Source organism: Orbicella franksi, chromosome 3 (assembly GCF_964199315.1).
Source record: "Orbicella franksi chromosome 3, jaOrbFran1.1, whole genome shotgun sequence".
Classification (NCBI taxonomy): domain Eukaryota; kingdom Metazoa; phylum Cnidaria; class Anthozoa; order Scleractinia; family Merulinidae; genus Orbicella; species Orbicella franksi.
In genome coordinates, this window is record NC_138147.1 from 3,350,620 (window position 1) to 3,372,147 (window position 21,528).

General features: G+C 42.4%; 2 protein-coding genes across 4 annotated transcripts in view; one reads left to right on the forward strand and one right to left on the reverse strand.

The window, feature by feature from the left end:
- LOC145480707 (DNA polymerase zeta catalytic subunit-like) overlaps window positions 1-20,580 on the forward strand; it is a 32,251-nt gene extending 11,671 nt beyond the window's left edge. For all 3 annotated transcript variants that reach the window (XM_081459015.1, XM_081459016.1, XM_081459017.1), the window contains 25 exons: window positions 668-757; window positions 1,377-1,487; window positions 1,968-2,133; window positions 2,236-5,649; window positions 6,520-6,559; window positions 6,814-7,968; window positions 8,081-8,212; window positions 8,616-8,814; window positions 9,211-9,677; window positions 10,102-10,362; window positions 10,727-10,809; window positions 11,554-11,715; window positions 11,826-11,883; window positions 12,096-12,175; window positions 12,307-12,376; window positions 12,968-13,075; window positions 13,311-13,420; window positions 15,321-15,435; window positions 16,115-16,252; window positions 17,087-17,277; window positions 17,863-17,970; window positions 19,017-19,136; window positions 19,441-19,507; window positions 19,792-19,953; window positions 20,055-20,580. In XM_081459015.1, coding sequence (XP_081315141.1) covers window positions 668-757; window positions 1,377-1,487; window positions 1,968-2,133; window positions 2,236-5,649; window positions 6,520-6,559; window positions 6,814-7,968; window positions 8,081-8,212; window positions 8,616-8,814; window positions 9,211-9,677; window positions 10,102-10,362; window positions 10,727-10,809; window positions 11,554-11,715; window positions 11,826-11,883; window positions 12,096-12,175; window positions 12,307-12,376; window positions 12,968-13,075; window positions 13,311-13,420; window positions 15,321-15,435; window positions 16,115-16,252; window positions 17,087-17,277; window positions 17,863-17,970; window positions 19,017-19,136; window positions 19,441-19,507; window positions 19,792-19,953; window positions 20,055-20,195 — 7,748 coding nt within the window. In that variant the 3' untranslated portion in view covers window positions 20,196-20,580. The remainder of the gene's footprint in view (window positions 1-667; window positions 758-1,376; window positions 1,488-1,967; window positions 2,134-2,235; window positions 5,650-6,519; window positions 6,560-6,813; window positions 7,969-8,080; window positions 8,213-8,615; window positions 8,815-9,210; window positions 9,678-10,101; window positions 10,363-10,726; window positions 10,810-11,553; window positions 11,716-11,825; window positions 11,884-12,095; window positions 12,176-12,306; window positions 12,377-12,967; window positions 13,076-13,310; window positions 13,421-15,320; window positions 15,436-16,114; window positions 16,253-17,086; window positions 17,278-17,862; window positions 17,971-19,016; window positions 19,137-19,440; window positions 19,508-19,791; window positions 19,954-20,054) is intronic.
- Window positions 17,289-21,528, reverse strand: part of LOC145480727 (uncharacterized) — a 317,856-nt gene continuing 313,616 nt past the window's right edge. The window contains exon 2 of the mRNA XM_081459043.1: window positions 17,289-17,635. The gene's annotated coding sequence lies outside the window, so the exon portion shown is untranslated. The remainder of the gene's footprint in view (window positions 17,636-21,528) is intronic.

Sequence of the window (21,528 nt, forward strand, 5' to 3'; positions counted from 1 at the left end):
GTCAGATGAGTTGTCACAATGGGTGCAATTTCTTTATTGTGGGAGTATTGTTTCTCCTCCTGAGAGTCAGTATGCCTTACAATAAAATCCTGTTGGGGAGAACATATGCCCTACATCCAGGGAAAAAAAGGATTTTGTACTTTCCATTCCATGTCTAAATTACCTACACATGCCAAATATGCATGAACCATATACAGCATACCTAACTATACCAACTACCCATAAACCATGTACCTAAAACCTGGAGCTGATCTTGTCTGCTGGCCTAGGAGGGATGCTTCTCTGGAACTGCTTATCCCTCAGCACGCTTGTTATATTGCTCAATCCATTAGCCAGTACCTATTAATGCTTTTGCGTTGAGAGGGGCTATTACCCAGTAGAGAATCTTCCTCAAAAGCTCATTTGCTATTTTCAAACCTGGACTTGATAATCCAGAGTCTAGTGCTCAAACCTACCATAACTTTATTGGGAAGACCTGAGCTACAACACACAATCAGTTTTGTGAAAAATTCATGCTCAAATGCCAACAACAACAACAACTCAAACATGTTTTAAGATGTCATGACATCTTGTCAGACACAAATCTTACCAAATCTTACCCAACATAACCTTACAACATACCTAATATTAAAAGGTAATTTATTTCTTGTTTTCTTCTCTTATCTAGTTGTCGTTGATGAAGATGAGCCTGTCGTTAATCAGAGTATTGTCCAAGAAGTTGTCGAAGCAAGTCAACGATCTTTTTCACAAGACCTCTGTAAGTTTACTCAGCTTCAGATTATATTGCTTGCAGAAACCAGCAGGGCCAGAGTTTGTCTCTGGTTCTGTAACACGAAGCTACCAGAAAGTGCTATTTCATTGCAGGTTGTCACTACTCCACCACAGCCCCTATACCCACCCCACCCCTACTCCAACCCACCCCCTATACCCACCCAACCCCCATACCCTACCCCCACCCTCAGTATTTTGTCAAGTTGACCTAACAGCTTGCTGGTATTCAATTATATTTCTGGATGGAGAGAGCCACTATTAGAGGAAAGTGTCTCGCCCAAGAATACAACACAATGACCGCGGTCGGTAAACAAACTAGTCTCGAGTTTGTAGTCACCGGGACCATTATGATACCACACCTCCATGCAGAATCTGGCTCTAATCTTTTGTTTTACCATCTGGGAATTTTGATCTAGTTGTCTAGTCTGCTAAATTGAAACAACTGGTACAAACCAAGAATGTCAAAGCTACTGAACCAAACACTGCATGTAGATGCACTGCATTGTACAGTGGGTCTGAAAATGTAAGCACATACACAAAGCAAACACTACCAACTTTGTGACTCGCCACAGAACTGATTGACAATGAAATTATCTTTCTGGTAGCCTCTAGTCTGGATAAAGAAATGGTCGACATCTTGACAAGCTTGGCTGAGGAGTCTAGTCAGCAAGGAAGCCAAAAAACAACTTTGAGTCAGAGCATCTTGCTTGATCAAGGTAAGACAGGTCTTACAACCACTACAAAGTACATGTGACAGTGAACTTACTCTGTAAGGTAAATTTTTAAGGTAAAATCTGCATTGAGCGAAGGTGTCCCATATCGCCAGTGCTTATTATGGTTTTTCTGTACTCCCCCCATAAGTGGGACGTTAGTCCATGGTAGGGTTACCCCTAGAACCAGCCCTGGTTGTTGTTGTGCAGAACCAGCCCTTCAGATTAACAAATAACTTCAACTTCAACTTCACTTTATTTTGCACTTACAGTTTTGAAATTACAATATTAGCATAAAAAAAGACAAAAGATACATATGTAACAATTAAAGGTGACAATGGTCTATAGTTTGTGTATGGAGGCTAATAGACCCGCGAGGTTATCGAGCGAGGTTAAAGAGAAATGAAATGATCTGTGTTCGCGGGCTAGTGCTACTGTTGATATTTCAATAAATCATCATCGATGGTTGTTTTTTTTTGTATTAAGGAGATGCGGCTTTGGACGAGGAAGCTAAGGATGAGGAGGACTTGAGTGAGGCTGACGAGTCCATTATGATGTCACAGAGGGTCTGGGACGACATCGAGCCACAGTTAGCGGAGACTGGCGATGAGCAAATGACTGATGGACAAGAGAATGACATTGCATCCCAAAGGTAAATCTTTCAGCGATGCTTTCAAGTATTTTTTCATTCAACAAGCACCCGCTGGCCAAGGAGCTTGATGACTGATGAATGTTGCTTTGATTTGCTCTCCAGGGTATCTCAGTATGACTTGGAGGGAATGTCGGAGACGTGGGTAGGTTCTTTCTTGGGCGGCGAGATCCCCCAGTTAGACGGAGCAGCAGATGAAGATTCCGATGGAAGAGAAGACTTTCAACTACCGCGGGGAAAGCGAAGGAAAGTTAATCCTAGACATCAAGCTGATAAGATGAGTAATAAAGCAGATGTAATGTTATCCGCGACAAGAGAAAACTCCCAAAGAATACCAGTCGGCCCGGACGAGTCTGACAGAAATATGGAACGTGGGAAAACTGAAAAGAGTGGAGAATCTATCAGCGTGGATGTTTGGCCTCAAACAGCGAGAGCGATTCGCACGTACTCTAAGAGAGGCATGTCTGTTTTAAAGAGTCAAAGATCGCCGACATTGCACGAAGTGGATAGAACGGCAAAGAAAGATAAGGAAGACATGAATGTAGTTGATACTGAGAAAGAGGCGGAGGAGAGGAAGAAAATTGAAGACTGCGAAGATGAATTTAGGTTGTTCCTTAGCGAGTCAAGTGATTCTGAAGATAACACGACAAAGGAAACGAAATTAGGGTCAAAACGGAATGATGTTATTGGGCGTCAGAAAAATGATCCTAGCCTGAAAGAGTGCAAAGCAATTAAAAGAAACTCCTCTAGTGTTCGAAAAGATCAAGGGACATCCGATGAATGCTACACTCCTGTTATAACAAAATATTTCCACAGCCCTGAGAAGAACACCGAACATGTCAGAAAACAAAACGAAGAGACTCCAAGCTCCTTGAATGATCCGCCAGATTCAAGTTTTATTGTTGGTGAGCAATCTCCGGTACGGATAACGCCTCACTGCTCTAAACAGCAGCAGGGATATTCGTGTAAGAGTACTCTACGAAAAAGGAAGCTGCCAGAGTCTGGCGACAAAAGCGAGAGAAGACGCTCCAAGAGAACGTCGTCGCGAAGAACTAGGCAAAATACCGATGTAGTCGCGTCTTTGAACGCTGTTAGTGGTGCAATGGCAGATGTAAGGGTATTTATTAAGGATGTTTCCGATACACCAGCTCTGAGCTCAAAGTTTGATGAAGCTCAAGAACGTTTGAGAAAAAGACGACGCAATCTACGTGGGAACTTTACGCAGGTAAACCAGAGACCAAGCAGTCCTTCTAGAATGGAGATACTTCCAGGAACAAGTTCACCTCTTCGGTTAAGAAAGAATGACAAGTCGCCACTGTCGAAAAAGGGACGTTCTCCAAATAAAAAAGACGAAAGAATGAAGAAGTATGGAACGCTACCTGTTCTTATTGCAAAATCGCCTAAAAAGAATTTTAGTGCTGACAGTGTTGCCTCAGACACTCTTTTGTTGACAGAAGAGAAGCGTCTTCCTACAGATTCAACATCTGCGAGTCGCCAGGGTCAAGATGAACCCGGTTTTCACTCATCACAGGCTCCTCGTGTTTTTCCCGTTAAACTTAACAGCGGGACGGGACGCGTCTCGTGCCGAAGTCGTACTCGCGTGTCGGGACTTTTCTCATCCCGCACGATTCCTACTGCTACTGCTGATGGCAAGAAGGAGGCGTCCCGCTCCGTCCCGCGAGCATCCCGTGTGCTGTCCCTCAAATCTGCAAGTAGAAGTAGTAGAGACAAATCTCACAGTGAAAAAAGCCACACCTTGTCCCTTCAAAGGAAAGGGTTTAAACGAAAACTCAAACTAGACACCGAGAAAGACGTTCGATCAGCGACACTGAAAGTCTTGCCAGGCGTTAGAAAGAAAAGAAAGCTTACACTAACTTCAAAAGAGGATAAATCAAGGTCTGTTCTGGAGGAGGAAGGTGCTGGTGAAATTTTTGCTTTATCAGCCGAGAACCTTTTGATGGAAAAACACAAATCTACTTGCGAGGTTAAAGACGAAATCAGTAATACTCAACATGTTGGATTTGGCATCAAAAACAACGATTCGTCTTTACGCTCTTGCAATGAGGAAGCCTTCGCTTTGAACACAGGTCTGTCACACGACATAATCTGTATACCTTCTAGTCCCGGTGATTCTGATTCTCACGATGAATCTCCTAACCGTGTTGGTTCTTCTGCGTCCGTCGCTGAGTCGACTTCTTTTCCAGTTTCAATAAAGACGTGTAATAAATCCGATGATAAGTCAAACGCTTCGGTGTCTGATGAACGTGAACAGAGATCACCTGAGAAAGTAAATTGTTTGGAAGTAATCTCTCACGAAACTACTTATTTTCAAGAAGAAAAAGACACTGAACTATTAGCTAACGCACTTTTTATCATGTCATACCCGTCGCCTTTGCCTTGTTTGGAAGAGTGCCATTCACCGCCCTGTCCGTCTTCACCACTGGACGTTAAACGCGATACTTCTGATCTGAGAAGCCAACACAACATGGTACAACAACAGAAATTCTTTTCTGAAAATAGCAGCATCGTTGAAGAAGACAGCAAGGTTTCAGATGATGTTGAACTAGAAAGGATACCTGCTTCGTGTCTCAGCCAAGGTCATGAAACCGGATTTTTTAGTCCTGCAGATGTACGTTTACAAAAGAAATCTTTACAACTGCAAATGCGTCCTCAGCTTGGAGAAACACAGTCTCAGCACGAGAGCACATCATTAGAGTGCAGTGATACGAATGCGAGCAAAGAGCTCAAATGTAAATCAACCCAAAATGAGAATAGTGCTCATAGCTTTGATCAAATTGCTGACGACAAGGAAATGTCTTGCGACAAGGAATCTATTGATTCGTGCGTGAATATGGAGAATGAGGATGGCACGATCGAAGGAAGTATTCTTGAGAGAAGAAAGAATTCAGAATTATATTCAGAGTATGCAATTCTCAAGGAGAAATCACGTGGACGGAAAATTGCTTACAGCAGTGAATCACATGAATCGTTTGCTGGCTTGGAAAGTCGTGACTTTATGAGAACTGAATCACTAATGCAAACGAGCAGGACGTATTTAGCTGAAGCTGAAGAACAAAGTTCTATGAGTACTGTGGAAAAGGAGTTTATCCTAGAGTTGAGTACCGCAGAGGATAGCTCCTCCAACAGCCAGCCATTGGTACGCGGTGATTTGCAGACCAGAGAATTGGAAATTTCCGTTGGGGAAGAGAATCGAGTTCAACGAATTTCCTCAGAGAACATGCGTGATGCTTATTCCCTTGCATCGCCCACAACACCAGAGGATCATAACAAAAGCCACATGTGTAGCACACATGTGAAACAAAGTGATTCAAATTCTTCCTCTCTCGAACTCAATGGGAATGATCGCCACGGCTTGGAGAACCCCATTACTATTGAACCCTTGAAACGGCCGCCAACCTCACAAGAACTGATAAATTCACTGAACGATTATGGGCTACCTCAGTGCAGATACCAAGAGCCATTTTGCAGTGACCCGGATGACATCCCAGCGTGCCCTAGGTCAGTAGTTAGTTTCCTGGATTGTTGACTTCTCTTGGTATAATTGAAGTAAGCACAGTTAGCTTCCCATTTAATGCTTAAATTGACAGTGTACCCAAGTGAGATTTTATGGAGCAACGAATCATACCAATATTAACGGCGTAATTATATAATGGTTTGATTTTATTGACCAGTGCTCGATAAATGACACGAAATGAGGATTCGAGGATTTGAAACATAATATCGACCACCGTACAAGTTTGAGGCTAACTTTTCGAAGTTTGGTTCTGTTTACTTTGAAAAATCAAGAAAGAAGAAAGAGAAACGTTTTCGTGTTCACCAAAAGCTTATAAGTCATTCGAGGGTGTACTTGGGGTTTAACTTATTGCTGAGAATTGGTCGAAATTTTTACTGTCAGCTGAGAATTGACGCGTTTATTGAACCGATATGTAACTGAAGCCTAAGATCTACAAAATTTAGTGATAGGTGAAAAATGACGCGATTTTGATAGCTGGGATATAAAAAATTATTGATGCAGCGGCTGAGAAATGGGCTGAAATTTGAAATGATAGCAATGAAATCGCCGACATTTTAACTGATGATAGAGATTATGACATCCCTGTCTCTAAGGGTGCGTTCCAGTTTAGGGTGATCTGGATCAGGATCAGTGGTCCACGATCACTCAGATCATGGTGCATCAAAGGAACCGATGAATCCACTCCGGTCACGGATTCATCGTCTCCTTTGATGCAACATGATCCGAGTGATCTTGGTCCAGATCACCCCAAAGGAACGCACACAAAGACTAGTACCCATTACACTTTGGATTGTTCGGAACTTAGGTTTGAAGAGTATATTTGAAGTCAAGCCTTACCGATTTGTATTTTTCAGGGAAGTAGGCGGACGAGTTTTGAGAATCGAATCAAAGCAGGTTGGTTTACTAACTATGTTGATATTAAAATTCTCCTTCTTGAAGATATGCATTTCTATTAGAATCAGTTGTGAGAATCTGATCTCAAATCTGATCGAGGCAATACGGTGATGGACGTAAGGCTTACTTTCATCCAGTCTTCACAAATCGGTAAACGGACAACATTCTCGTGCTAACAAAAAACTCTGGAATTCTAAGAAATTAGTCTGTCCAATGTTTTGACTCTTTCTAAGTTCATATTTGTTTCTTGAAAGGTGTCGAATCTTCCTGAGTTTGAATCCTCGAGCTCTTTACAAGGCTTAAAACACTGGAGATTTGTGTTATCTTCCGCTCGTGAGTGTAGCGTTCGAGATATTTATCAAAGCATCGAAGATGCAGCGAACATCGACAAGAATTTACAGCTGAAGATTGCTTTGATGGGAGAAGGAGAAGTGGTGATAACACCATGTCGAGGTCCACCGGCATACGAGGCTGTCAACGCCTGGGCACGAGATAAACTTGCCAAGAGAGAACTTCAAAAGCAAGAAACGGATCTCGCTCTGAAAAAGCCAGAACTAAAACAGACAACTTCAAATGATGAAAACTTGGTCAACGTCGGGGAGAATCAATTGTCAGAACAGAGAAACGCAGAATTAGTCGTTTCCAACACGTCTAAAATCGAATTGGGACAAGTCATGCCGGTAACTTCCACTCCAAAAGTAGCTCCTAAGGAAGTGACCACGCTGGTCAGAGGTTCATCTGTGGACGCCGAGTTTGAACCCCTTGTTGAAAATAAACATAAGGCGCTTGATGTCGTCGAAAGTGAGCAAAAGCTGGATGTTATGGAATCATCAGACTCATCTAGTCCTGTGGAAGTGACTAGTCCTTGCAGCCTGTTCTCGCCAAACGAGGGGAAAACGTTTACATTTGCGTCTGGAACACCGCAGGAGATTGTACAGTGCAAGTCAGTTAAAGTTACACAAGCAAAGAATCAATATCTGAACACTATTACAGATACACAGCCAATGAACATTGGTGAAGCTCTGCCGTTGTCCGCTCAAAATGATGAACTATTTTCTGAACCCAAAGACGCCCTTACTTCTGGTGCAAGCTCCGTGGCAGTCACGCCATCTGCACTGCACTCTCCAGATGGGACTCCCCGACAATGGGCTTTAACCACAAAGCAACCGCTGTCGCCCATACTGCAGTCTCAAAGTCCTGTGTTTGCTGCTCCATACCACAGCACTCCAGTAGCTACCAAATTAGTAAATGGTGTCCAGTCTCCTCGCTGTACTCCGATTTCAGATGCTAGCAAGGCGAAGAGACTGAAAACTACTGCTGAGACTTCTGATAAGAATAATCTTGGGAACCAAGCCTCCTCGGACCAGACTCCTTTACTGCAGCAACAACTACTGGCCAGTCAGTTGAAGGTAGCACTTTTTGCTATTTTTTTCGTGGCAATGGGTGTAAGAAAAGTGTGCAGTTAATGATCAATATATCACTTTGGCACGCATTCATGTCTTCTCATTTACTTGCTCTTAGTTTGTCACTCCTGGCTCGGAACCCCGGCGCCTAATGCCGTGGAACTCGGAGATCGAGGGCCCTTCTCCCAACAACACATACGGGTTCAAGGTCACTCAGGTGAACCTGAAAGACGCCAAGGCTCTTCACGAGGTACCGTGATTTTTTCCTACAAATAATGCCAGCCAATGTGGAGGCGCGGTGGCCTCATAGCTAGTGCGCTCGACTTCGGATCGATCGGTTCGGGTTCAAGACCTAGCCGATTGTGTTGAGATCTTGGGCAAGACACTTTACTCACAGAGTCCCTCTCTCCACCCAGGTGCATAAATGGGTACCGGCGAATTTAATGCTGGGGATAACCCCTGTGATGGATTAGCATCCCATCCAGGGGGAGTAGAAATACTCCTAGTCGCTTCATGCTACAGAAACCGGGACAAGCTCTGGCCTGATGGGCCACTTGGCTCGTATGCAGACTTTACCTTTTTATGCCAGCCAATATTGGTAGAAGTGCGTGAAGATCTTTGAAAATAATAAGTTTTTGTTATTTGTTTTGTAGGTGCAGCATTTGACTCTGTTCAGCTTAGAGCTTCATGTAAGAACAAGGCGTGACTCGCGGCCAGACCCGGAGTTTGATCCTATCTGTGGGATATTTTATTACATTCAAACCGACACCTCTCTCGCTTCTGGGAGAAACAAAATCACTGGGATTATCTGCGTGGATTCGGAATCCTTTAAGATTTGTAGTTCTAAAACTGGTAAGTTCACTTTGTTTTGTTTTGAACAACAAATACGTAATTTCCAATTGTATGAAAAGAATGCAGTTTCGTCCATGTGATGCAAATGCATACTTCTAGCACGACTGCAGACGTCAACGAAGATTTCAAGAGTTAGTCGGAAAAATTCGAATGCTCCTTAACAGCTTGCGTACTTAAAGGCATTTTGAGCGGAAGATCACCCGAAGGCTTTCGAGGTTTTCCGAAGACTTGAAGTTATCGAAGATCAACCAACATCTCGAAAACTTCAGTGTGTTTTCGACGAATTTAGGACGTGATGAGAAAGGGTACTATGACAGAATATTTTCGTGGACGATATGAATTGTGCTTTAGTTTGACGTTGTTGTGTATTTAATCGTTAGCATATTTCTTTCACAGAAAACAAGGCAAGGAGTATTTCTAGGGCCGAAAACACGGCAGTGTTGTCGTCCTCCTCAGACGCAGTGGCATCGACCTCCACTAGCAACACATCTGTGTCAAGAACGACGCAAAACTCTAGTACTTCTCATCTGAGACCTTTGTTATGTCGTGCAGGGGTCACGGATCACGAAGTACAATATGTAGCTGAAGAGAAAGACCTCTTTCAGGCTTTGATCAGAATTATCCGTAAATGGGACCCGGATATTTTGATAGGTTATGAGGTACAGATGTTTTCGTGGGGTTTTCTCCTCGAGAGGGCATTGACCTTCGAGATTGACCTTTGCACGTGGCTGTCCCGTGTTAAAGGCTCGTCCTCTGCCAGTAACATGGACGCTGAGAAAGATCAATGGGGCGCTGCGCATACTTCTGAGATTAAGATCGCTGGACGGATTATTTTGAATGTCTGGAGGCTCATGAGACATGAGGTACGATCTGAAAGTCTGAGAATACAAAACAAAAAATTGCTTGCAGAGTTTTACTGCTTTTTAGTAGAGCTCAGTTTCCAGGAATTCACTCAGCAGAGCCGTGGTTATGGTATGGTACCGATTAGTGAACTGGACTGCGAATCGAGCGGTCAGGGTTCAACCCTTGACTGAGGTCATTGTGTTGGGCTCCTCGGGCCAGGCACTTAACTCTCACCGTGGCTCTTTCCACAGAGGAGGATAAATGGGTACCGGCAAATTGTTTGGACAAAGAGTTTGTGGAGGAGGGGGCTGGGGGGTAGTTGCTACATGCTACAGAAATCAAAATAAATTGCAGGCTTTTGGCTCCTCCGATTGTTAAAATAGAACGGACGATACTTTCAAGAAGACGCGTCATCTTATGGTGAACATGCCTTTTATCTCTCAGGTTACGTTGAATGGGTACTCGTTTGAGAACGTAGCGTTTCACGTTCTTCACGAACGCATCCCGCTGTACACGTTTCGCACACTGTCGGACTGGTGGGACCACCGAACTTCCCTCAACCGCTGGCGAACAGTCGACCATTACGTCAGACGTTGCCGTGGTAACGTCAGGATTCTTGAATCCGTGGATTTCATTGGTCGGACCAGTGAGCTAGCAAGGCTTTTTGGGATCTTGTTCTTCTCCGTGATATGCCGTGGATCGCAGGTATTTCTCAAGTTTATAGACCTGAGATTTTCTTGGCTACACATTTTTCGTTATCGTTGTAAGATCAAAAACTTTCGGTTGGTTTCACTTTGATCGATTTTCGAATTCTATGAATCTCAAAACGAGAGCGTTATTATTTATACGCCCTTATTTAGACCATCAATTGCTTCTACATTAATTTTGACGTGAGTTAAACGGCTTCTTTTAATGAACGCAGAGCGCACAAAAAAGTATGCTAGATACGCGCGAGAAAGGGCATTACGCGCGGTATGCCACGACACGAGAAAGCCACTAGGCGCGTGCTCTGGGTGTTCTGAGGTTCTGGTGTTTGTTTACAGTTTGTGTTGTTTCGTTGTCTCTTTAGTATCGCGTCGAGTCAATGATGTTAAGGATTGCAAAGCCGATGAACTACATCGCAGTCTCTCCCAGTATCGAACAACGTGCACTGTGAGTCCTCCTTGATATGTTCCTACTTAAAATGTGTTGCTCAAAGTTAGTCTGTAGGCAAGCCAAATAGGAAACCAATATCTCGACCGAGCGTGATGTTAGGAATACTTACTTAGCTCGAGGCTGACCAGTGGGCTGTTAACAAGGCGTGGCCGAAGAATTGGGCACAGAATCCTGTTTTTGATATTATTTTAAATTCGCGATCCCAGACACTTTAGGTGACTGTTCACCGCCAGCTTCACTACTATTATTTCTGTGATTGTGTACGTCACTTGCTTAACCTATAATTGGACAATCAGTTTCCAGAAGCAGCCATTTATCAATAATAGTGCATAAGGTACCCAAGTGGTGCTTGAAATGTTACATCCAAGAGGCAGCGCTAAGACCCACTAAAATTTCTAAAGTTGCGAATGGCGATTACCAACGAATCCCGTAAACTTCAAGCATGGAGTCAGCGTGGCCGAGTGGTCAGCACGTCGGACTCGCATTCCAGAGGTGTCGGGTTCGAGTTCCGCTCTGACCACTACCTGAATTTGTTTCACGGTAGTCCCGAGTTCAAATCCTCGGCCACGCCTGTAAATAGTCAACTGGTTTTTGAATTATTTGTTTCAGTTGTTTGCCCGGCCCAACTAGCCTTTGTGTTATGAACATTGTCGAGGGTAAATAAAGGTTATTTAGTCTTCTTGAGTGAGTGATAAAGAAATTTTCCGTAAATTGTATTTTTTACTTGCCTTTTTTTGCCAGAATGCGCGCTCCAGAAACAATACCATTGGTGATGGAGCCGGAGTCCCGTTTCTACAGCGATCCAGTCCTGGTCCTAGATTTCCAGTCTCTGTACCCCTCCATGATCATTGCTTACAACTACTGTTTCTCCACCTGCCTGGGACGAGTTAGCTGTCTGTCAGAGTACGTCATAAGTGAAAAAAAAAAGTATTGTGGCATAGCTGGCTTAACTGTTCTTCTTTTGCCTTCCAGTTTTTAAAATGTAAACGTGGTTTTTTCACATTTCCTTACAGGTATGGTGAATTCAAGTTCGGTGCAACTTCTCTGTGTGTTCCTCCAAGCCTTCTCAAGGTTAATTCTCTTTACTCCGTACTTGCCTCATTCTCCTGAAACCAATTCGTCTTTCAATTCTTTCGTTATCGTTGAAGCTTTTTTAAGAAACCAAGCGCCATTGTGATGGTTTAGCGGGTTGATGGGCTTAGTGAATGACTGCTGAGTAGTCGGCTAAGCTTCTAACGTTGTTATCAGTTGCTGTTATTGAACAACACGTGTTTTCAATTTAGAAACTTGAAGGGGATATCCATGTCTGTCCAAACGGCGTCGCGTTTGTGAAATCCAACGTAAGGAAAGGCATTCTACCCAGGTAAAATTGTTCCATGAACACCACTTTACAAATAAATTGAGTTTACTGAATCTGACCAAGATATGAAACTTATTTCTAGAGGTCACAATACTCAACCTTGGACGCGAAATCTTTTTTTCTTCTTTCGCCAGTATGTTGGACGACATTCTTCAAACACGAATCATGGTGAAGGCGTCAATGAAGAGATGGAAAAGCGACAAAGTAAATAACAAAATTAAAAAGTAAATTACAATATTTAGAAAGGAAGCCACACCAGCCTAGCTGGTTTTCATGCAGGTCCTCTGTCCTGGTCAAACTGGAATTCAGAATGTTGGTTTTTGTGGAGGGAGGAAAACTGGAGAAAAACCCTCGGAGCAAGGCAAGAATCAACAACAAACTCAACCCACGTATAGAAACATGTCCGAATTCGTGTTCACTTGATGAAAAAACTTTCCCTGGGGTAAAAGAGCGTTGATGGTAGAAGACGTTTAGATAGTAGGCCCCTCTTGCATTGGGCAATTCACAACGTAATTGATAGGAATAACAGCATTGTTTCTGTTGATGCTCGAAGTTAATCGACTGGGACAACGCAGTGCTTTCTCCTTACAGTATATTGTGTAGTTTCGTCAAACAATCTGAGTGATTGGCAATTTTGAAGCCATTCATTTTCTCGATTACGCGACGAGAACGTGTCCTGGAAGCGAGAGTATTAGAGAAGTTAGAAATAATTTTGGTTTATTTGTATTCAACTATTCCTTCTTTGCGAGAAACGGGTTATTACCATGGTGAGTCGTGCTCTCTTTTCTTTCCCAGTCTCTCGGGCGAATGTTGGATGCTCGTCAACTGGGCTTGAAGCTGATCGCCAATGTGACGTTTGGGTACACGTCAGCACATTTTTCTGGCAGAATGCCTTGTGTGGAGGTGAGACAAGTAAAAATTGTCATAGGAGATAATTATATCTCTGCAGCTTGAGTAAAACAAAAAGTCAGGGTGGGCGAGAGAGAGGGAAATAGGAGGAGGAAGGGAACTTCTCACGGTTCATATACAAAGCTAGTTACAACCGCATTGGCCTACAAATATATCACTGCCATGAGCAGATGGTGCTAACTTGGTCATACCTTCATGTCAAAATCACTTTTTATATCTCACTCTTCAGATCGGTGATTCCATCGTGCGAAAGGCACGCGAGACCTTGGAACGAGCCATAGATCTTGTCAATAACACCCCGCGTTGGGGCGCGAGAGTCGTTTACGGTGATACTGACAGGTAATATAGATTAGAAGACACAACACCGACAAAACACGATTGCTAATGTCACTGAGGTTGGCGCTTTCAGAGGGTGTTTGCTTAAAACTTTAATGAAGACCACAAATCTCTCTCTCCCTAACTTGAGTCAGTCTTATACTGTCAAGCTTGTCCACTTTGTAATCTGTGTCCATATCCTGGCCATCATTGTCCTCACTTTCTAATGCCTTCTTGTCATTTTTCCAATGTTTTTCTATAAAATAAACCGATTTTCTGTAATTAAAGGCATATTCCTCAGCTACTTTAAATCGCATTGAAAATACGCGAGGGTGACCTTAAAGAAAATTATTCCGTCGAAAGCCATGTTACATAAACCAGAAATATACAGGGTCGACTACAAAACGGATTTTTGTGGTCAGAAAACTCTTGTGGCTCGACTACAAGAACTAATTAATACAATACAATACTTTTTAGTATTGGCATTTCCCGAGAGGTCTTTCGTTGGCAGTTGAAATGAGAATGAAAATGAAAAGAATGAAATAGTTAACAAAAGGTGCAATAAAATTTTAATAAAAATTACTGCGTAGTTAAGGATAAAATACTTTTAATCTAAGGTTACAACAGTGGAGCTTCCCGTATCGTGACCTTGTCGGTTCACCAGTGATAATCTTATGATGGATGTTGGATAGTCGGCGATAAATGGAATGATATGATCATGGATTAAAAAAATTAATCGCATCCCTTTAGTAGTATTGATCGATTGTATGAATGATGGATTATTCCTAGACAGATTATACGTTAGTTTTCTTTTGATTGCTGCACGCAAATCAGTTCGGTGACTCCTTCGTGTTTTCCTAAAATAAGAAGCGTAAAAGTGCTTGCCTGAATAGCTAAGTATAGTCGAATCTAAAAAGAGTAAACCTCTATAAGGCAAAATCCGATAGGAAATCGAGCAATTTCACTGAGTGTTTAGTGGACAAAAACCTTGTACCATGCAGAATAATATTAATTGTATTACAGTCCTTTTTTTGCATTTTCTTAAAGCTCAAGGAAATAAAACTCGAAAAAATAAATTTTAAAGCTCAGAGAAATTGTACAAACGCAGGTCAAATTTTATCATTACTTTCATTTCACCAGTACTTTCAAGTGTTTTATATGAACTTCAAAATGTGCTTTTGATGGAAGTGATTTCTTTCGAGAATATATTCAAAATAGTCACACAGAAGTTTGTAATGCAGTGTAAATAAACGTTGTATAAAGTTTTGGTCCATTTCTTACTCGAACTTCTGGTGGATTCCTTCGTAATACTCTTTAAATGATCGCTTGCAAATTATCTGCGCGAAAATCTAACTCTCCCCTTGATAAACCCATATCCCACACATATCTACTGGAAAAACTAAAGTATGGCGCCAAATATTCTGTTAAAAACCTGCTAAGTCAAGAAGCTCACGTGTAAATACGAATATTCACGAAACATGTATATGTACTGGATTACTTCAATGGAAAAGTAATCTTTCAACTGGCGTGTGTTAAATTTGTTGCTTTGGCTGTGTTAAAAAGAAAATGTAACACATTTCAAGTGACAATGAGTACATTCTGTAAAGTCTGAGATAACCAGAACATTCTTATGTACTTTGCATCACGCTATATCGCTTTTTGCGCAGCAAAATAAAAATCACAAGCAAACGCTCGTATTCTCTCCCGTTTTATATTTACTTGCAAGAAAGGAAAGTGTTTGACACTAAGGAAAAAAACTTAACAAGAACTCAACAGCAAAGTGGGTTTGCGTGTGGCCTATATTCGCTTCCAAATTTCTGACGGCAATCTTGACGTTTTATCAGATTAAAGATCGATGTTGTTGTTGTTGTTGTTGCAATGATATTGTGGACGTAACGACCTGGTATTTAATGGTATCTTTCAGTTTGTTTGTGTTGATCAAGGGTGCGACCAAAGAACAGGCGTTCAACATTGGTAAAGACATTGTGGATACTGTTACGGCGATGAATCCGAAGCCAGTCAAGCTCAAGTTTGAAAAGGTGTGGCTTTTAATTCTGGAATTTATAACTTAAGACAGAGCCGTAAATTTAGTTGCCTCTTGACACAGAGCGGTATTCAATTCATTGACAAAAGCGAGGAGTGTTTCTTTGAATTGGTGTTAACTGAGCATTAAAATGGGTTTAAAACTGATGTTAGTGGTTGCTGTAACCAATCACACCGAAGCAGCTGTTTGCTCAACCAATCATGTGCCAGGGTTAATTTGGTTGTCGTCTCATTTCCCGCGCTTGCCATACCGTTGTATGCCGCCTCGTCTCCAGGCGCGGTTAATTAAGCCATTTCGTCGATGAAAGGCAGGAAACAGGGAGCGTAGGGCTTGATGGTTAAGCGGCAAAACGCGTAGACCAACATGCACCACGCTCCAATGAACGAGAGACGCCTGGGGATAAGACAGCGTTGTAAGGGTGTTTGTAGCTGTGTTTCCTTGCATCCATTTATGAGCGTTGACTGGCGTACAGTCGTCATGGGGATAACATCTAATTTATCCTTACACTTTCATTGCAACGTACGACAAATTAAGTTTACACTTTGCTTTCTCGTTTTGAATTATAGGACAAAATTTCCCCTATAAACCCTCAGTGTTCACCATTGCCAATTAAGTTATTGATTTGTGCTTTATTTTAAAGCGCAAAATCTTTATCAGAGTAATTTGTTTTTCAGGTTTATCTTCCATGTGTGTTGCAAACAAAGAAGCGTTATGTTGGATATATGTATGAGTCTCTAGGTCAGAAGGAGCCTGTATTTGACGCTAAAGGGATCGAGACCGTGCGAAGAGATTCCTGCCCTGCAGTAGCAAAGGTTTGTACAAGTCGAGATAATCGAAAATATCTTCATTTGTTTAATTGCTCATCTCAGAATAGTGCCATACCACGGTGGAGAATAAATAGCCATTTTTGGTCGGAGTTGCCTCCTTCACGCCCCCGTTCGGAGCGAGTGAGTTCTCGGTTTTCATTCGAAAGCGGCTAGGCAACGTCATGACGTCATGGTCACGTAGTGAAGCAAAGCCCTCAAGATTACATTAATGAATTGATTATTTGAATATTGAACCCGCTAATCGTTTCCAGAATGCAATAATGAATTGATTATTTGAATATTGAACTCGCTAGTGATTTCAAAAATTATTTTTTTAATTGATTTTTTTGAACATTAAACCCGTTAGCCGCATTCTTGGAACGACTTCCAGGTTCAATTTTCCAATAATCAGTTCATTATTGCATTCTTGAAACGACTAGCGGGTTCAATATTCAAATAATCCATTAATGTAATTTTGAGGGGTACGCTTCACTTGGTTTGACTGTAAGGAGTTCGTGCTTGTGAAACTTTCTAATGTAAACGTCTTCTCAGGCGAGAAGTCTATCTAGTCGCAACCTCAGTATATATTGTCAGCCTCACCTTACCATTTCCTCTACTTAACCCTACTCTTCTCTGCTCATTTCTGATCTTCTTTACAACACTCTATCATAGAAACGTCTACTATACTCTGCTCGAGCCAACCATACCCTACCCTACTCCACCCCACCGGACCCTACACCCTTGCTACCCAACGCTACCCTACCCTACCCTTCTCTGTCGTGCTCTTCTTAACTTGCACCACGACTACATTCACGTTGTTTGTCTACTCACTCTTTCCAGGTACTTGAAAAGTCGCTGCGAGTTTTGTTCGAAACACGCGATCTGTCTTTGATTAAGAGGTTTGTCCAGCGACAGTGTACAAAATTGATGGAGGGACGCGCCAGTCTCCAGGACTTCACGTTCGCAAAAGAATACCGCGGAATGAAGAACTACAAACCAGGGGCATGTGTACCAGCTCTGGAGCTGACGAGGTGAGGAGACTGGGGACAGTGTTATCTTGGCAGTCGGCTATTTTCGATACATTAAATTTTAACTAACGCTGAGGCTTGGGAAAATAAAACTAAAGAAATTGATTATTCTTCCCTCATCCTCGATGTGATTTCTTTTGTTTTACTCCCCCAAGCCTCGGCACCAAGTTAGAATTTTAATATATCGAAAATGGCTAATTTGTCATTTGTGCATAGCAGTGTTCCTCGTTTAGATGTCTTCAGCCCAACCGTTTTCGTGCCCTCAATCAAATTCCTTGTTTTCAAGTGAGGCGCCACGCACCTCTCAGAAGGCTTGGGATTGGCTGAGAAAACAATAGAACAAACAACAGAAACAACCAACCTAGCCCTTAATACATGAGAGGTGCGTGAAACAGCGAGCCAATGAAATAACAGGTTCTGAAGAGTCGCGTGTCTTGTGCTCCTTTCCATGGGTTTTTACCCAAATGCCTATTTTTGGATGTGTTAGCTTGAATGCTTCATCCACTAATTGTCTGAGGGATTGTGAATTACATGTACTTCGTTCAAGATGCTCACTGAGTCTTTTCTTGATTGTCGATTTTTTTATAGGCGCATGCTCAGAGAGGACCGCAGATCAGAGCCTAGAGTGGGAGAAAGAGTCCCGTATGTAGTGGTGTACGGTAGTCCTGGTTTGCCTTTGATTCAGCTCGTGAGACGGTCAGTAAATCATCTCGCTTATTTCATTTGCTCTGATTACTATCTTTCGTCCTTTGGCTGATAAGCAATTGCAAAATGGAACGACCTGTTTGTTTTAATCAAAGCAACGCAATGAAATGCCCCTTAAATGCCCCTTACCATTTCACATTCGCTTCCTACCACGACATCCGCACAATTCTACTGCAGCAGTAAGAGTAAGGACAAACTATTTAATGGTAAACGCAATATTGGCGAACAAATAGTCTACATTGCTTCTCACAAAGATTAAAAAGAACATGAAAATAAGAGTAGGTGGCCTGAAAAATGGAAAAAGAGGGGAAAGGAAGGAAATGTTTTGCTAAAATGGAATGGCGAATTTCAGTCTGACCAGCGAAGAAAAGGTAAACTATTTTCCTTGAAATTTACCAATCAGAGTTTTCCATTCAAATTGATTTTCAACAAGAATGTTCTGACATTTTGGCTTGGTGGAAAACTTGGTGAACAAGTTCGAAACAGTTGGATTCTTTTCATTTTGGACAATTCGAGGTATCCCGTCTTGCGAAAAAACATCGGTTGAGCATGTGCTTTTCGTTGAAACCCTTGCCAAGCCGTTCTCGTGCCCAGAGGCCGCGCTCCTTTTGGTCAGCATCGAGAATCGCTACCTCTGTGCTGTTCCAACACCGCGATACACGGACTTCCCGTCAAATCTGACAAATCTGATTGGCTGAGAATGCGAAATGAATTCTCTGCGCGTGCTCAGAAGATCGGATCGATCCAGAGATCGTGATTCTTGGTTCTGACCAAAAGGAGCGCGGCTTCCGGAGACGAGAATGTTGCTTAGTAACCTGACTTATTGTAATGAAATGCTGACAGAATATTGATATGTGTCAAGGTTTTCATCACAAGCTCATTCTCGTCCCCAGAGCCGCCTGTCCCTCCTAGCCAGCGGAAGTTGGAACGAGGATAGGGTTGTCTCGCGTCGAGGCCCCGCCGGCTAAGAAGGGCACGTGTATCTGGGGACGAGAATGTCACAAATTCTGATCTAAAATTACCCCATTTCTCCCCAGACCCCATGAAGTGCTTCAGGATCCCGGCCTTCGACTGAACGCATCTTATTACATCACTAAACAGATCTTACCACCGCTCAATCGTGTCTTCTCTCTCATTGGCTTGGACGTGTTCACATGGTAAGGTAACATGACATAAACATTTCATATTCAAAACAATCATTGTAAAGCAGCGTGGATCCCATAAAAATGTTCAAAACTATGAAAACGAATTCCCAACTCATTTAACGTGATCCAGTTAGGCAAACGGTTGTGAGAAACTGAAAAAACACGAGATAGGTTTGGCAACAAATGTTGCATTTACAAATCTCCTCAATGCACCTTCACGCACAACTAAATAACCGACTTTATGTCATTCTACTGTTATAGTTTTAGTTGTTTACGTACAGCGCGGGTGATGCGGTTTTTATTTGACACTCGCTAGGTACGCAGAGCTCCCGCGTGTTGTGCGCGTAGCACAGATGCCCACGGACCCAGGAGAGAGAAAAAAGGTTTGTTCCTTATGCCAAAATAAATGCGAATTTGTTTCTTTTACTTTAGTTTTTGCTCCTTTGGTCACAAATTTTCATCCTGTTCCCTTAAACTAAAATCCATAAGCGGAATATCTTTCCATGCCTAAGTTGTCATATCATCCCATTAATTAAATGCTAGAGCGTTGAGGAAGTAGTGGGCGACTCTAAGATATGAGCAGTCCTGGAAAGAGACTTGACGTGCGACTAGATTCGTCTTGTTATCTTTCTTACCTCTTGTGTTTGACACTCTTTTGTCCTTTCAGGGCACTATTTCCCAGTACTTCTCTACCATGACGTGCCCAGTTTGTCAAGAGCTTACTCCAGCAGATTTGTGCACCAACTGTCGGGCCAGACCCCAGCTGTCGACTGTTTCCCTCGCTAGCCGCATGCGCAAATGGGAAAGAACTCACCAACATTTAGCAGAGGTAGGAGTTGAGTGGCCCTATGGTCATGCTATGACCTTGATCACGGGACCTGATTTTGTGACATCATGATTCTGTGTAACAATCTCTTTGTACCTCTACAGATATGTTACAGCTGTTGTGGGTCACGTGATACCAGGTTAGGTTGCGTGTCGTTGGACTGCCCGGTGTTTTACAAACTCGTGCTGTGCACGCGTGACCTGAAGTCATCCCAACATTTCAGAAGGATCCTGGAAAGCTTGTAGCAACAATTTTGACGGCATGACGATTATGATGATGATGACGATGGTGACAACAAAGACTATATTTCAGACGACATAATAACGACTATGATGAAATGATAGTGATAATGACGATGATAATAAAACAAATAACGACTGTAACGGTTACTGATAAAGTTTACCTTAAATCAAGGTTATTTTAAGTTCATGCCGTATTGAACAAATCCAGACAAATGTTTGTATCTCAAAAGAAAAAGAACCTAAGATAAGTATCCTTACAAGGAGAGTTTTCTTATACGCGAAAACAAAGATGATAGGCCGAAAGAGCTTTAAGTTTATTGAAAAAGATCTATAAAGCATAAGAATTTCGGAAGTTATTTATATCACAGAGAAATAAATATTCGTATTTTACGACTGTTGCTAATTGAGCTACACAACAGATCACAAATGATGCAGAAGTAAAGAACACTGATCGCGTTATAGTTGTTGCGAGTTATGTGTGTTTGCCTTAGTCTTTCCCTCAGCGGGGGAGGGGGGAAGACTCCATATTTAAAGGACGGGGATGTTCGTCGTACCTTTTAGGGGTTAAAAACGCGGTTTTGGTATCTCTAAGGGTGTTCAGCCGGAAAAGGCCCACAGCGAAAACTTTCGCGGTACCTTTTAGGGTATTGAGCCGAAAAAAGTTCGTGTTAGTTAATGTGTTGTTTTAGAATCGGTACCTCTTAGGATTGAAAAAACCTTCAAGGCACGCCCATAAAATAGGATCTTGGTACCTCTTAGGTTTTTTTTAATCAAAATTTCCGACGAGCACCCCCGTCCTTTTTATATGGGATTCCCCCCGGGTCTTTCCTCGGCCGTTTCTTAAGTCCACTCTTTTGCATTCGTCCTCGATGAATCCCTAGCGTTTTGTATTTAATTTTGTTTGCGCCCTCGACGAGAAAAATAGATTTGAAGGTCTCCGAACAGACGAGATTGCCTCACGTTCGGTGATCTTGCGCAACGCAAAAGGCGGTTCATATTGGGATTTGTACATGTAGGGCTGTTCTGTTGCTGTTCCTCCTATAGCTGTTGCGACGTGAGAAATCTGTGAAATAAAGTTGCTGGGAGGAGGTTCCTTCTCAAAAGGGAGAAATATACCGAAGTGGTGATAACAAACCTCAAAGAAAGGAAGACGGAGAAGAATAAAGAAAGCTGAAAGTGATTACGGAATGAAAAGGAAGCGAACAGGATGATTCGTTCTGCACCCACGCTATTTTCACGAACAGCGCGCGAGAGGTAAAAATCTGGATGTCGCAAGGACTGGGTAGCATTTTCCTAAGCCACTTCCGACATCGCGTGGGCGCGGTTCCTCTTGGGA